At 28.9% G+C, this 17471-nt stretch overlaps 3 protein-coding genes across 5 annotated transcripts; 2 read left to right on the top strand and 1 right to left on the bottom strand.

Annotated features, from left to right (window-relative positions):
- The first annotated feature begins 339 nt into the window (after positions 1–339).
- Positions 340–8157, top strand: LOC124423425 (E3 ubiquitin-protein ligase COP1-like). 2 transcript variants are annotated; one of them, XM_046961136.1, is made up of 8 exons: positions 340–608; positions 958–1070; positions 5499–5662; positions 5774–5948; positions 6032–6356; positions 6422–6690; positions 6766–6944; positions 7039–8157. In XM_046961136.1, exons 1-8 carry the CDS (start codon positions 525–527, stop codon positions 7272–7274), a joined length of 1545 nt encoding a protein of 514 aa, XP_046817092.1. In that variant the 5' UTR covers positions 340–524; the 3' UTR covers positions 7275–8157. The 2 variants fall into 2 exon arrangements, with proteins under 2 accessions (XP_046817092.1, XP_046817082.1); XM_046961126.1 differs by lacking the exons at positions 5499–5662; positions 5774–5948; positions 6032–6356; ... (1 more) ...; positions 6766–6944; positions 7039–8157 and adding an exon at positions 1656–5387 and having other exon boundaries at positions 579–608.
- On the bottom strand, positions 8047–12171 carry LOC124423442 (mediator of RNA polymerase II transcription subunit 28-like). Its single transcript, XM_046961161.1, has 4 exons — positions 11583–12171; positions 11053–11404; positions 10809–10993; positions 8047–8807 (listed from the first exon to the last, which is right to left on the bottom strand). The coding sequence occupies exons 1-4, from the start codon at positions 11640–11642 to the stop codon at positions 8586–8588; spliced, it is 819 nt and encodes a 272-aa protein (XP_046817117.1). The 5' UTR covers positions 11643–12171; the 3' UTR covers positions 8047–8585.
- A 684-nt stretch (positions 12172–12855) lies between these two features.
- On the top strand, positions 12856–16710 carry LOC124425704 (putative pre-mRNA-splicing factor ATP-dependent RNA helicase PRP1). Of its 2 annotated transcripts, XM_046966436.1 has the most exons (10): positions 12876–13016; positions 13139–13380; positions 13493–13845; positions 13929–14623; positions 14700–14930; positions 15018–15237; positions 15463–15585; positions 15674–15864; positions 15941–16103; positions 16187–16710. In XM_046966436.1, the coding sequence occupies exons 3-10, from the start codon at positions 13650–13652 to the stop codon at positions 16312–16314; spliced, it is 1947 nt and encodes a 648-aa protein (XP_046822392.1). In that variant the 5' UTR covers positions 12876–13016; positions 13139–13380; positions 13493–13649; the 3' UTR covers positions 16315–16710. The 2 variants fall into 2 exon arrangements, with proteins under 2 accessions (XP_046822383.1, XP_046822392.1); XM_046966427.1 differs by lacking the exon at positions 13139–13380 and having other exon boundaries at positions 12856–13016.
- The last annotated feature ends 761 nt before the right edge of the window (positions 16711–17471 follow it).

The raw sequence follows: 17471 nt of genomic DNA, 5'->3' as shown, positions 1-17471 counted from the left end.
ACATACATTTTACATATAAATATCAATTTCCAAATAAATTATATTCTTAAAAATATATAAAATAAATATATTTTCTCTAAGATCATATTTATTTTCATAAAAAATTTAATATCATAATTAATTGAAATATTAACAAACCGATATTAATTTAACCATACATAAATAATTAAAATAGTTATAGAAACGTGATGATTAAGAAAATTCTCAAACGAGAATAAACAATAAATCTATGAATCTATTTTACCCATTGAAATTATCGACTGAGTAACAAAGTTCTTCCATCTTTCGTAATTTTTCATTGGTTCACAATAAAATTACTAAATGAAATTTCTTTTATAAAAAACTAAGCAAATTGAGAAAGAACTATAAAGCATCAGAAACGGAAGTGTTATCTTATTCTAATTCATATTAACTGAGCAACGAACGTAGACGCGATAAACTTATCTCAGAAGAATCACAGTATAGATATATACATATATACATATATATATAATGCGTATTCATAATGTTCTCTTGAACAAATTATGGCGTTGTCTCTTATCAGGGGTAAGGGTCTACGGTACACAAAGACGCAGTTACTGTTTTTCAAAACTTATTCAACAATGAAGGTGATTATAAAAGTCATTTCTGTTGTTAAAAAAATGTTTTACAATTATTTTAAGAAATTGTCTACCTAGTGTTTTTTGCGTGCTAGTTCATTGAAGCATAGATTGTTAAAGCAGAACATGCTTATTTTATCTACACGTTTTTATTTATTAGCACAATTATAAAATTAATTATATTACAAATAAGAAAGTAATAGCATATTATTTATCTTTTAAATAAGGTATATTTAAGTGGCATAAAAATTTCTTATCTTTATCAAAATTCAAATAATTATGTTGATTTAGCTATGAAACTTAATTACATAAACGATTTTATGTATTTATATAATTGTAATGTTTTATTTTTCTATAGAAAGGTTTGGTGCTTGGAGTATACGAGGCAGATGATGAAAGTTTTACACTAACTCCTGCAGCAGCTAAATACAATGAACGAGTTCAGGGGAAACTACTAAAACATATTTGCTTGTAAGTTTGAAATTTTTTATTGCGCCTTGTATCTTTAATAACATATATGTCAATTATTTTTAATGTAATAATTCATTCTATTAATTTATTTTATTGATTCATTTATTTTCTTTGTAGTATATTTAAAAATTTACGTATCTTTTTTTATACATATGGTTATCTAATTCTACGATATATGCTTTCTTTTAACATTAAACTGCTTCATTAATTTATTTCTTACAGTTTTTTCTTTTATATATATATATATAAATGAAAATATATGTTGTTTTATAAGGAACATTAAGTATTCTACTATGAGAAAACAATGAATATAAAGGATTTTCTGCAGATTGTATAATCTTGCATCTGATCTTTCACTTATATATATTTGATATATTTAGTATAAATATATTTACATATATTCTTCACATTTCCAGCCTGAAACAATTGTTATAATGCTGCTCGAGCTGTATTCTTAAGATATAAAAATTCTTTCCTTCTTTTGTATGACAAATTTTGTAAAAAGTATTTTTTTAATACAACTTTCAATATAGAGTAAATTATTTTTATTTTTAGAGCTCAATAGCATTATTTTGATTGTTTCAGGAAAGACTAGACTGAGCAATGATGCAAGAGTAATGTCGTCTAATGGGGATGGTAATTTAGGAAGTGATAGTGGGGCAGGAAGCAGTAGAGGTATAGGGGAATCTAGTAGAAATGCGAAGCATCACTTCCATTCCAGCAATATTTTACTTGGAATTGGCAGTTCGCTCGAAGACAGAAATAATGATTATCAATGCCCAATTTGTTTCGAATTAATTGATGAAGCACATATCACTCGTTGTGGTCACACCTTCTGTTATCATTGCATTGTGAAGTCCTTAGAAGCTAATAGCAGATGTCCCAAATGTAGTCTTGCTTTAAGTCAGCAGGATATCTTTCCTAATTTTTTATTAAATGAATTAGTAACAAAATATAAAGCGAGAATCAAGGGCCTTTCAGAATTAGGCTCTTCGTATGTAGGAGATGGAAAAAATAGAGTTGTAGGAACAGAATTATCTGTACTTTCGCGTGATGGTTTAAGAGATATAGTTGCTGTAGAAAGTGCTCATTTAACTTTGCCTGATGTAAATGTAATGTTAGAAGTATTGACACAAAGAAAGCATTTACTTGAAGCTGAAACATGTGCTATACAAAATAAACTTCTACATGAATTTTTAAGACATTTGTTACAACAAAAAGAAGAGCAAAGAAATCAGTTACAAAAAGAGATGGCTTTGATTAAACGAGATATGGAAGAAGTTGAAAATATTCTAAGAGATGTTCAAAATAAATGTCCACGTGTAGAAGATTTAAAAAAATCAAGTGAAAATGATACAGCACAAGTATCTGCTATCAGACGGGAAATGATTGGTCTTATAGATATAATTGATTCGAATATGGTAAAACCTAATGAAAGAGTAGTGGGAAATGAAACATTTGCAAACCCGTCTGGTAATCAAAAACAAATTGAATATGGAAGTAGTTCAACCTTAGCTATTCGTAGAAAAAGAATGCACGGCCATTTTGATGATTTTGTACAATGTTACTTTCATTTACGTGCTAAGGAACTATTACTTGGACATAAACCTCAAAGTCAAACAGATGTAAGTCATAGTACAAGTTCTGGCCTTGATATTTTTCGGGAAAATCTGGTAAAATTTTCCAGATATAATACATTACGACCATTAGCTACTTTAAATTATTCTTCTGATATTTTTAACAATTCTACAATTGTTTCAAGCATAGAATTTGATAAGGATAATGAATTCTTTGCGATAGCTGGTGTCACTAAACGAATTAAAGTATTTGATTATGGAGCTGTAATACATGATACAGTTGACATTCATTATCCTAGTATAGAAATGGTTTCTAGTTCTAAAATTTCATGTGTTTCATGGAATTCTTTTCATAAAGGAATGTTAGCCTCATCAGACTATGAAGGAACTGTAACAGTGTGGGATGCTGCAACAGGTCATAGAACTAAAACTTTTCAAGAGCATGAAAAAAGATGCTGGTCTGTAGATTTTAATGATGTTGATACTAGACTTATAGCATCTGGATCAGATGATGCAAGAGTTAAATTATGGTCTTTGAATACAGATCATTCTGTTGCATCATTAGAAGCGAAAGCTAATGTTTGTTGTGTAAAATTTAATCCTTGTAGTTCGTGTCACTTAGCATTTGGATCTGCTGATCATTGTGTTCATTACTACGATTTACGTAATATGAAAGAAGCTTTGCGCATTTTCAAGGGACATCGTAAAGCTGTATCTTATGTTAAATTTATTAATAAGGAAGAGATTGTATCAGCAAGTACTGATTCACAACTCAAAATGTGGAATATCAATAATCCCCACTGCCTAAGATCTTTTATTGGACATGTTAATGAAAAAAACTTTGTGGGGCTTGCCACAGATGGTGATTATGTAGCTTGTGGTTCAGAGAACAATGCACTTTATGTGTATTATAAAGGACTAACAAAACAGTTATTCTCATATAAGTTTGATGCTGTGCGTAGTATATTAGAAATTCAAAATCGAAAAGAAGAAGATTTGAATGAATTTGTCTCTGCAGTTTGTTGGAGACAAATGTCCAATGTTGTAGTAGCTGCAAATTCTCAAGGAATTATCAAAATATTAGAATTTGTTTGATTTTAATTAATACATTAATGTGGAAGTTATGCAATAAGATTAATAAAAATGTTCAGAATTTGTGCTGATGTATTTTCGATATGACCTAATTTATGCTCACATATAAACAACGAGGCAGGAAAATTATTCTAAATATTATAACTTACTACAGGTTGAAAGAAAGCTTCCTATTATAAAAATTTTTATTATTAAAGGCTATCTAGTTCAGAGAGGTATGTTATGAATATTGACAGCACAAATACTTTTTTCTATTTTATGATCAAATTGAAAATATGGGTAATGTTACTTACAATATTTACATCTGGATATAGTACCCTTAGGTATAATTGAAAATATAGACTGAATGTTAACCATAAATGGTTGCTAGGAATGTGGTAGTAATGTGTTTTGGTGTATACTAAGTTATAACTTTTAAATATCTTTCTTATAATGTCACATTAAATTGTTAATGTAACTTACATATGCTTCTTACACATTGAATTTAAAAAAACTTTTTTCTTGGCAATTGTTACGAAATCAACATTGATTTAAGTATTTCTGTATCTCTAACAAAAGTATTATAAAATTTCTGTGACTGAGAATCATAATTACAAATATAACTTAGAGGCATAATGTCCATGTGAAAATCATGTTGGCATGTATACAGAGTGAGTACCTAGAAAATTAAGTTTATCAAATGATTCTATTTAAAATCTTAATGTGCAGTTCATAAAAAAAGTAATTGATGCATTTAATGTCAATATACATTTGATGTTAATATACATTATGCATAGTACATAAATATATACTATTAATATCAATTATCTAATATACTAAAGTAGCCTAATTTAAATAATAAACTAAATAACTGGAATATATAAATTTTTATGAGCAAATAAATATAAAAATATAAAAATATAATTTGTGCCAAATTTTATCATAAGACAAAGAGAAATTATTTGCACAAATTCCTTGAAGTAGATTTTACATTTAAGGAATAGCATTTATAGTATACTTTAATAAAAGTAATTAGGCTATATTATTCTCATATTAAGTTCCTACTTAATTCTGGATTATTATATACTTTGTTTAAAATAAATATGAGATTTCCTATATATCAGATTGTCTTACTTTGCAAGAAATTATATATTATGAAAAATTTGAACATTTTTTCTAAATTCACTTTAAAAATATTTCAAATGAAATCCCCTGACAAAATCATTATATGTATTACTAGATGTATATAAAAACATATATATAAACTATATATATGAATGTTTACCATGAGGTATAATCTGTCATTAAGTCATGTTGTGTATCATTAAGAACAGATTCTTAAATAGGTCTAAAATGAAAGTGGTATACAAAAAGCATAAACAGCCAATTGTGATGTCTAGTTTCAACGTTTTTATTTTAATGCAGATTAAAATATTTTATTGAAACGATATTGTTGTAAATCACTATATAGTTTAATCTTGAAGGCATAATTATAAATGTGGTTATATGTAGAATAATGATAAAAACTTATATTCTAAGGCATATAATGTAAAAAATAGTATATTTTTAGAATATATTTTAAAATTGCAAATAATATAGCATATGACTCATGTCGAAAATGCCTAGATTTTATTGTAATTAATAAAGATATAAATTCTGTGTGTCTCAATTGATCTGTAATATAATTTACTTAATGCATGTGCTCATCATCCTTATCTACCACTTCATTGTTAGAATATGTATAAATATTAATAGTGAATAATTGCTTATACTGCTACAGAGCAGGTCCAAAGATTCCAAAAGGTCATGCTAGAGTGTTTTGGGGTTTGGACGAAACGGATTATACTGGTGTTGCAGTAGTTGGCTTGGGAAAATCAAATCTTGGTATCAATGTATTAGAAGAAATTCATGAAGGAAAAGAAAGCGTACGTGCAGCTGCAGCAGGTATGATTTGAAATTTTTTTATGTTCATGATATTATTTATCGTATTTTTTATAAATTAAATATCAGAAATGTAGATTATTTCATACATATAAAAGTTATTATTTTCTGTAGCTGGCTGTCGTGCGTTAAATGCTCTTGAAATAAAAGATATAAAACTAGAACCATTAGGAGATGCAGAAGCAGCAGCAGAAGGAGCTGGTCTTTGTACATGGTATTATCAAGGATTAAAAAATAAACAAAAACGTGAAACATTACCACAAGTTTCTCTTTTTGGCGAAGAAGGCCAGTGAGTGAATCATCTTAACAAAATTAATTTAAAAGTTATACATAATAATATAAATTGATAACATTTATACATATGAATGACAGAAATGAGTGGCAGAAAGGAATTATTAAGGCTTCAGCACAAAACTGGGCACGAAAACTTGCTGATACACCAGCTAATTTAATGACACCTACAATATTTGCAAATGAAGTCTTTTCGACTCTAAACACATTAAAAATTAGTGTGAAGATTCATGACAAAGAATGGGCAAAACAAAAAAAGATGGGCTCTTTCTTAAGTGTATCACGTGGTAGTTGTGAGCCACCTAAATTTCTTGAAATTAATTACAAAGGTACTGATAGTAATGAGGCTCCAATAGCGTTTGTAGGTAAAGGTGTTACTTTTGATGCTGGTGGAATTAGCATAAAGGTAAGTTATTTAAATATGCTAAAACTATAAAAAATGAAAAAATATTAAAAAATAGTATTCTTCAGCCTTCTTCTGATATGGATGAAATGCGCGCGGATATGAGTGGAGCAGCATGTGTAGCAGCATCTATAAAAGCAGCTGCAGAGCTGAAATTGAAAGTAAACATTATTGGTTTAGTTCCACTTACGGAAAATTTACCATCTGGATCCGCAACAAAACCTGGCGATCTTGTTGTCGCAATGAATGGAAAAAGCATTATAGTAGACAATACGGATGCGGAAGGGAGACTTATACTTGCAGATGCTCTTTGTTATGCTCATGAATTCAAGCCGAAGTAATTCTAATACTTAGCTTAAATTGCATTTGTATTATTGCGTATATTAATTATTAATAAATAAATTTATTATAGATTTATTTTGGATATTGCAACATTAACAGGAGCTATGAGAATCACGCTAGCTGGTGCAGCTACAGGTGTATTTAGTAATAATGCTGAACTTTTTGAAACTTTAAAACAAGCTGGCATGTTTTCTGGTGATAGGATGTGGAGATTTCCACTGTGGCAATGTTATACAGATGAAGTAACAAGTAAGAAATCTGATATTAAAAGATTTATTTAGTATCTATAATAGAAACTGAATACTTTATTCTGCTGAATTCTTTATTTACTTAACACTTTCAGAAAAAGTTAAAGCAGCAGATGTTAATAATGTTGCAAAATGTAAAGGTGGCGGATCCTGTACTGCCGCAGCTTTCTTACGTGAATTTGCAGGAAATGATGTTCCATGGATGCATTTAGATATTGCAGGAGTAATGGGTCCTGGAAATGATGAGTTACCATATATACCGGCAGGAATGACAGGGCGTCCTACTCGTACCCTTATTCAATTTTTACAATTGATTTCTTGCACTTCCTAATTTAAATTACAATTGCAAGATTATCTTTTCTATATATTGTATACGCGTGCATATACATACATAAAAGATATAATATAAAAATAATCCAATATAATATGTACATTAAAAATGAAACTGAGTGAGGTCTATTAACATGTATAAAATTGACAATCACAATTTTATATCTTATTGTTAATGATTGAATACCTATGAAAGTTGTATTTATATCATTTTATAAGATGAATGCATTTACAGTACAATTATAGATTTTTACATCATTGCATGTTCAATTTTTTTTATTTGAAATAGCATTTTTTTAAATCAAACAGATTTTTAAATAAAAATCGTATACTATTTTTAGTACATTTTTTAACTGAATAATTGACTTTGTAAGAAATCAATAAGATAATGTAATATACTTGTGTGCATAATAAAACAATAACTACTTGTTCATAATAATGTAACCAATAGAATTAAATGAACAATATATAGCGATTATAATTAAATAAATGTGCTTACTATTTCTGTTACGTACATACATACATACAACTTCTTACATCTTCGATATTTAAAAATTCTTTTATTAGTTAATAGTAATTATAAATTAAAGAAAATAAAATGATATTAATTTATATATATCATCGCATTTCTATGGTATAACTTTCCTTATGTACAATTCTTGTCAATTTTATACGCAATTAGAAACTCTTTATGATTTATTCTGTTTTATAATAACATCGTTGAATTCTTTTTAATTTGTTATGTTTTTAAAGATCAATACAAATTGATATAATTTATAAATCATTGTAAACTTTATACTTAATATAGAACAAGTACATAGAATAATCTTTGTATATTGATAATTTTAATTCGTAATAAAGCAATAAAACTAGTACTGTTAAAATATGTTATTTCTTCGCTGTGTGTGTTGATACCCTGATATTTATAAATTATTAATTCTAGAAATCTGTACATAAGTAACTTCAACACACAATATTCTAGACCCGTACCACAAGCTGCAAAAGTGTTAATAAAAATCACTTTAATTGTTATGAAATTCTAAATAATACAAGATATGAAGGGAAAAGTCTAACACAACTTTGTGATAAAAATTAATTGCTAGAAATATCCTCATGTACACGATGGTGGAGGCTGCTGCTGTTGTGAGGGAAGGGGCGCTGCCGTAACAGCTGCGACTACGGCAGCAGCAGCATAGGACGAAGGGTCCGATGGGTCGAGAAGAGACGGCGGTGGCGGTAAACTTCCTCCTCCACCTCGTCCTCTTCCTCGACCTCTTCCTCGACTCCGACCACGGCCCCTTCCCCTTCCGCGTCAACTCCGCCTTTCAGGCATCCCTATGTTGCTCGTTGTCTTTTCTAGGAAAGCCAATGGGCCTTGAAGTGCACTACTTCCAACACCACCAACTGGAAAACTTGTAGGTCTACCACCAGTTACTCCTACTCCACCCTGAGCCATGAACATGCCTTGCTGTCCAACTGAGACACTGACTCCTTGGAGACTTGATGTTGGTGGAGGACCTGTACCTTGTTGCACCTGAAAATCCAATTGATACATGAAAAAAAGTTTCATTGATTTTATTTTATAAGTTATAACTGAATATTTTGTATTAAGCTTATTTGAAGGGTTTAATTGTAAATAATACAAGTTTGGTACAATGGTAATTTTGTTACAGGTCAACATTTTTATCATTTAAGAAATTTTTTCTTATGCATAATATATTCCTAATGTCAATTTTCTACTGAATTTCTCTACATGCATGCATATGCACAGACAAATAAGTATTTAGATAAACATTGAGATAGGTTTTTATGGTAGTTCCAAACTGATAGGATTATACAGGAATGACAATATTTAGGCAAGGAAAATGAAAGAAAGCACAATGTTTTGCATGAACAGAGATTTATTCTGCAAACTTCTACTTGCATGTAAAGACAACATAAATAAGATATATATATATATATATATATATATATATATGTATATGTATATGTATCAGTATATATAATATATAATATACTGATATATATATACATATATATATATATATACATATATATCAGTTTGCAATTATTTAGGTAGATGCAAACTTTTCTTTTCAACTTCATACTACATCTACTATCTAAATATAAAATTGTGTATATTCATACATAATGTATTTTAAAGCATTTGCAGCAGGAACTTTACATGTAACTTTATGCTACCCCATTTAATAGACTTTTAACTTATCTTTATAACCATTGAAATTTTGTTTGATAATCCTCGATTTTGCAAATGCATAATGCATACATGTTTACATGCAAGAAATAATTTCTTATAAATAGAGAAGTCTTATAAATATACAAAATATTTGAAATCACACATACACGCGCACGCACACACATGTGTCTCTCTCTCTCTTTCTCTCTCTCTCTCTCTCTGTTGCGTGTATATAAGTGTATGTGTGTGTGTATGTATGTATCACATATGTGCACATTCGCGCGTGTATATGTATAAATACAACGACAATGACAAAGAAAATGTACTAACCATGAGATAAAAAGTGTAAAAAAATAGGAGTTTGTCTGTATATATTTTTATCTATACCAAAATATGTGGAGTGGCACGAGTTTCTTTTTTAAATCTACAAATGATATTTGTATATACAATAATTTGTGAGGGTATATAATTGAGAGCTTATTAAGTCTGTTAATGTAAGCAGCCATACCCTATGCATAATCTTATATTTTATTATTGCCTTTATCAGTTTTATTATGTTAGTTTTGGCTAAACATTTGTACATATTTTTATATTAGTTGTTTGGCACCATTTTACAACAGTGATACTTTCTTTATATAGAGTTCATATTTTTGTATTTTTATATCGCAGTTAATTATAAAAGCACTTTAAATCTTTTGCATTATATATTACACTTCTATAAATAGGAATTGTATAAGGCACTGATTACATACAACAATAATATAAATTTTTTGTTCTACATTAGGACCATTCTATATATTGTCCTATGTAGTCTATACATTAAAATAAACAAAATAGATTCTAATATCTTCATGAGTATTCCAATCAAAATAATTTACTTAACAACTATTTTTTTTATACATATGTACTTTTTTACACATACGTATACATGCATGATTTGGACATATATTTCTGTTCACATGTGCACCTATATTTAAATTGTAAGAAATGATATAAAAACTTAATTGAAGATAATAAATATGCTGTTATAGTAAAAATGAAAATACTACATTGAGTACAATCTTATAATGCAAATGAGATTGTAAGATGCATTTTTACCATTAACAATCTTAAGAACTTTTCAACTAAATTAGTACTCATTTATATGAATACATTATATTTCAGACCCCTTCCCATTATTAATCCAAATAATTAGAAGTATACTATATTTGTTGGTTGATCAAATGTAAATTTTATATTAATTAATGTTATGGAATAATTTTTCTAATGCCTATGATTTTTACTACCTGCTATAAAACAGGATTTATGACTTTAGGTTTAACGGTATTACTTAAGTACCTGTTGTTGATGAAGTTGTTGTTGTTGCATTTGATGTTGCTGTAGATGTAATTGCTGTTGTTGTTGTTGCTGTTGTTGTAATTGTTGCTGATGTTGTAATAATTGCTGTTGTTGCTGCATAGTGGATCCTCCACTGCCATTTCCAGTTTGTTGATTCTGACCACCTTGAGTTCCATTTGGTAATCCTACGAATCAAATAAACTGTTATATAAATCTAAATAAAACGCGAAAGCATATTATTTACCATTAGGTGCAGGTCCTTGTGCAGGAGATTTAGCCCATCCTTGTAAATCTGATAATAAATTTTGCCAAACTGCAATCTTATCATAATGTCTTTTAATTAAATCTTCTTTTCGTGCTAATTCCAGTCTTAAATCAGAGATGTCTTCTTTTACTACCAATTCTGGTTTTAATGCTGATAATAGAAATCTTTTTTGTAAAAAGAAAGCTTCCATTTGTCTAGCCAAATCTGTAAATCTTAAAGTGACTTGGTCTACTTCACAACGAGCTTCTTCTTTGTCTATTGTTAAACCACTGCTTATACCCATTCCACTGCTGCTTGATCCTTCATCCTTTGTTAATATACTTAAACATTGCTATAAGTTAAAAGTTTTATAAAAAATTTTACTTTAAGCAATTAAGAAGATAAAAATTTTAATAAATATTGAAAATATACAAAAATATAAATATTTATTTATACTTTCAATAATATGAGTAGAACAATAAAATGTAATAGAAAATAAATTACTTTTAGTACAACATCAAAGAATTTACCTGAAACGCTTCTTCAAACTCGTCAACTAGGTTACCATTACCATTGGTTGGTGTTGCCATTTTGATTGCTATTCATATATAATACTTTCTATATAATGTTTAAAAATTGTATTACTCCTTTTTCTCAATAACCAGCTGTTATATTTATGAGCTGGTAAATATAAAAATTGAAGTTGATTATGCAGTTGCTCTAATTTTAAATTCATAACCAAGAACTGCTAAATTCGTTTTAAGTTCAAAATATTGAAGTTGACTCAATTAACTTTTATAACATATTAAAATCGTCTAATTAAATAATATTTACTTTATTTTGCATATTAGAAAAGACCAGAAATTAGAGATTTAATAAAACATTAAATCTTTTTATCACAGAAATCTTATGTGATAGTGCCACCTAAGTTATTATTGTTTAATACAACTTAGAATAGTTTGCACAAAATATACGTTTATAATAGATATAATATGAGCAAACCTGGCTGCTAATAAAGTTCATAATTACGGCAACGTTATCTAACCCGGCTTAGGCACTTAGGTTAAAGAAAAACTGGAGACTGAGCTGATTCATTTAGTAACTTCAACTTCAGTGATCGAAGCGCTACCTAGTGATAAATTTTTTACTTTTTTGATTTTAATCACTTTTAAAACTCGAAAATCTGTTCGTATGTCATACAACATACATACATACATACATACATACATACATGCATGCATACATACATACATACATACATACATACATACATACATACATACATACATACATACATGCATGCATACATACATACATGCATGCATACATACATACATACATACATACATGCATACATACATACATACATACATGCATACATACATACATACATGCATACATGCATACATGCATACATGCATACATACATATATATATGTATATATGTACACATTGTGCGCTAGATATCGTTATCGCTCATATTTGTATTGTCATTAGTTTTTTTTAATTCAAAGTATTATGAAAACTGAACTAAAAGTATATGTATTGCATACGAAATATGAGCTTTTTATCATAGATACATATATAGGTAAGCTTTTAGTATATCTATTTTTTCATTCTCACCTGAAAGATATGTGTATAATGTTTTAATTAAATTTATAAAAATTATTTATATAAAATATTTGTATATTTAGATATTCATAAATCTTTAAATGTAACGTGCAAAATTCTAGAAATTAAAATTTAGATAACTGCGCAAGCGTCGTATTTCCTTTCGTCTAAGTTCACGGTGTACATCTACAGTCACGGTTTCAGGTTTGGCTTTGGCCTGTTGGCTTGCCATTTTGTGACGCCTCGGAAACGATTTCAGGTAAACAGTTTCTGCTGTTGCTTGCCTGCGAGGAGACAAGAATTATGTCGAAACGTAGGATTGATGTTGTCGATCCCTATGTCAAACGAAGAACGTAAGTAATACAAATGTTGATTTAATTTTTAAAGAAGAAAAAATTTAATGGTGGATTTTGCCATGTGCATTGTTACTCATTTTCTGGATACATAGTGCTATGTTACATATGTGTTTTAACAGTTTTAGATTGTATTTTCGTCTGTGTTAAAAATTATCATTTATATGAAAAATGAAAGAAGAGAATTAATTTTACTACAATATCTTAGAATGTAACAGAAAAAGTATTCTATGTCGTCGATTGTTTGCTCTACTCATTCGTAGTGGTTCTCAACCAAGTTTATTTTGCACGATTACCGCGTGCAGCCGATGTCAATATACTAGTTATAAAATCGAAGAAGATACAAAGACAATCATAATAGATTGTTAGTAATGTGTCTTATTGCAATGATGTTATGCATTCAATCTACATACATGTATAATTATTTTAAGTCATTTATACTTTTGGAAATATAAAAAAGTTACTATTGTTTTTAGAATTGGATCAACATCTAATAATGTGCCTGCAGCTCCTACTGACCCAAAAAATCAAGTTCAAATTAACCCATATAATGGACTTCCTTATACACCACGCTACCATGAATTTTATAAAAAGAGGATAACACTACCTGTGTTCGAATATCGTGTTGATTTCATGAGGCTTTTAGCAAATCATCAATGCATAGTGCTTGTAGGAGAAACAGGATCAGGAAAAACTACACAGATACCACAATGGTGTGTGGAGTATTCAAGATGTATAGGAATCAAGGGTGTAGCATGTACTTCACCAAGAAGAGTAGCAGCAATGTCTGTTGCACAAAGAGTTTCAGAAGAAATGGATGTTTGTTTAGGTAAAGTTTAATTAAATATTCTTTAATTTATACTTTATATGAATTTTCATATCCAAATATTTAATGGTATTTATTTTAAACAGGTCAAGAAGTTGGATATAGTATTCGTTTTGAAGACTGTAGTTCTCCAAAAACTGTGTTGAAGTATATGACAGATGGTATGCTTCTACGTGAAGGCATGTCTGATCCTATGCTTGAAGCATATCAAGTAATTTTACTTGATGAAGCTCATGAAAGAACTTTAGCTACTGATTTACTTATGGGTGTTTTAAAAGAAGTGATAAAGCAAAGACCAGATTTAAAGCTTGTAATTATGAGTGCAACTTTAGATGCTGGAAAATTTCAACAGTATTTTGATAATGCGCCACTCATGAATGTACCTGGTAGAACACATCCAGTTGAAATTTTTTATACGCCAGAACCAGAAAGAGATTATTTAGAAGCTGCTATTAGAACAGTTATTCAAATACATGTGTGTGAAGAAGTGAGTGGAGATCTACTTTTGTTTTTAACTGGACAAGAAGAAATTGAAGAAGCTTGTAAAAGAATCAAAAGAGAAATGGATAATTTAGGTCCCGAAGTTGGTGAACTTAAGTGTATTCCACTATATTCAACATTACCTCCAAATCTTCAACAAAGAATTTTTGAACCTGCTCCTCCAAACAAACCTAATGGTGCTATTGGTCGAAAAGTTGTAGTATCAACTAACATAGCAGAAACATCATTAACAATAGATGGTGTAGTCTTTGTGATTGATCCTGGGTTTGCCAAACAGAAGGTAAATTTTATTATCAATAATTTTCGTTTATTATTTACCAAGATACATTGATTGATTAGTGGACATGTTTTGATAGGTCTATAACCCCAGGATTCGTGTAGAGTCACTTCTTGTATCACCAATTAGTAAAGCTTCTGCACAACAACGTGCTGGTCGTGCAGGTCGTACTCGTCCAGGCAAATGTTTTAGGCTGTACACAGAAAAAGCATATAAAAATGAAATGCAAGATAATACTTATCCAGAGATTCTGCGATCAAATCTTGGTAGTGTTGTGTTGCAATTAAAGAAGTTGGGAATCGATGATCTGGTATTTTTTATTATAATATAAAAATATTTAAATGAAAGTATAATAAAATAATAAATATTTAATATGTTCTTACATTTATTATCATAGGTACATTTTGATTTTATGGACCCACCTGCACCTGAAACTTTAATGAGAGCACTGGAACTTCTCAATTATTTAGCAGCTCTTGATGATGATGGAAATTTAACAGATCTTGGAGCTATAATGGCAGAATTTCCTTTGGATCCACAATTAGCCAAAATGTTAATTGCTTCTTGTAATCACAATTGTAGTAATGAGATACTTAGCATTACTGCCATGCTTTCAGGTAAAGTTTTATAACAATTAGAAATATATTAATGTTATTAGTTAGCAATTAAAAAGAGAATTTAATATGTATAAAATTTACTATTTATATGATTTTTTACTACGAGTAAGCGTTAAGAAATTATTTTAGATGTAATTAAACGAATTTATAATAGTAAGAAAAGAATTAGAGTCAAAGTCGTGGTAAGTTAGCATGGTAGTGTATTGATGAATGACGTTGTATTAGTCCCACAGTGTTTTGTGAGGCCAAATGAATCAAAGAAGGCAGCAGATGATGCAAAAATGAGATTTGCTCACATCGATGGTGATCATTTAACATTACTCAATGTTTACCATGCTTTCAAACAAAGTAAGTAAATTTTTATTTTATTTTTTTTCCGTTGCTTTTTTTTTGCAAGATATTTTTAACTAAATATTGTTCCTTAAAATTATATTAGATTTGGAAGATCCACAATGGTGTTACGACAATTTTGTCAATTATCGATCTTTAAAAAGTGGAGATAATGTCAGACAACAATTAAGTAGAATAATGGATAGGTTTGCTTTGAAACGCACTTCTACTGACTTCACGTCAAAAGATTATTATATAAATATAAGGAAAGCTCTTGTGAATGGTTTCTTCATGCAGGTATTAATGCACTACATTACATTACTATAGATACTAATCACAGTTATAATAGTCTGTATCCATTCTTTGAAACTAGGTGGCTCATTTAGAAAGAACAGGCCATTACTTAACAATTAAGGATAATCAAATTGTACAATTACATCCAAGCACTTGTTTGGATCACAAGCCAGAATGGGTGATTTATAATGAGTTTGTACTCACAACCAAAAATTATATTAGAACAGTTACTGATATTAAACGTAAGAATGCTCCTATATGAAATATACAAAATACAGTTTATTTTGCGATAAATGTTTACAATAAATAAAATTTATATTTTTAGCTGACTGGTTACTAAAGATAGCACCACAATATTATGATCTACAAAATTTTCCTCAATGTGAAGCAAAGAGACAATTAGAAGTTATTCAAGCCAAACTGGATTCAAAACAGTATCAGGAAGGATTCTAACCTCTATACATGTTAGATATATTTAAATATCACATAACATGGCTGAAAATTTTCGATCAAATAATTTATGATAGAGAAGGACATGTAATTGATTGGAATATCAAAATCTAAATATGTCACATTACTGATTAGAAAATGTGACTTAAAAGTAAAGTTCCTTTCTCTTCAATTTCATCTTATAAAATGAGATGCAAAAATAGAAATCAAGAACATTGCGACTTCATAAAAAAACGGAAGCTTGGATGCTATAACAAATAAAATATCCGCAGCTTAAAATAGGAAAGAAATGGAAAGTAACAATCTATTGACGTGGATCGCAATTAAGACACAATTGAATGATAAATGATTATTTATGTACATTTAATAAAATCTAGTGGTTAAGTGATTTTACCAGTAGAATTTGTTGGAAGACATTTACACATTTCGAATGTCATGCTAGGAAAAATAGATTAATTTTTGTATTAAATGTTAAAGGAATACACCAAACACAGAATAAGTGAACGGTTACTTACGTAATTAAAAAACCATTTTTGTAGCCTGTAGCCAGAGAATTTCTATCTTGTCTTCGTCTCACTTTTTACCTACGATATGTGTAGGCTTTGGATATTAATTCATCGTAACGTATCAATCCCTTTTCCTTTTCTCATACAATGTATTTATTTAATTTTTCTATGTTGAAATGTACGGTTGCTGTATTATGCACAAGTACTGTCTATCTCGTGCACGGCTACGCTGCTATGGTTTAGTTATGAAATATGTTACAGGGTGACAGACAACGTTACTCGAAAAGCAGTGAGACATTTAGAGGAACTACAATAAATGTGATAGTTATATTACACAAAGGGGGACCCAACTTATAATTACAAATTATCAACAAAAAAGAATGAGAGGAGATAACTTTATAACTTAATATAAAAGTTAGCTCTCATTAAAAAAAAATCAAATTGTTCTAATTTATGAGTATTAGTATAATGAAAATTACAAGTTGCTGTTATTTTGTAAAGAAATAATTTTCAATATAAAGATTCATGAATTATATAATTTAAATTTTTTCATACATGACATACATCTTAATAATTATAATTAATAAAAATATTACATTTATTATCAATACTTTTGATTAATCTTAGTAGACAAAGTATAAATAGAAAAATGTA

This window comes from Vespa crabro, chromosome 1 (genome assembly GCF_910589235.1).
Source record: "Vespa crabro chromosome 1, iyVesCrab1.2, whole genome shotgun sequence".
Lineage (NCBI taxonomy): Eukaryota > Metazoa > Arthropoda > Insecta > Hymenoptera > Vespidae > Vespa > Vespa crabro.
The sequence above is the reverse complement of the archived record's forward strand: the minus strand, read 5'-3'. Positions and strand labels throughout refer to the sequence as shown.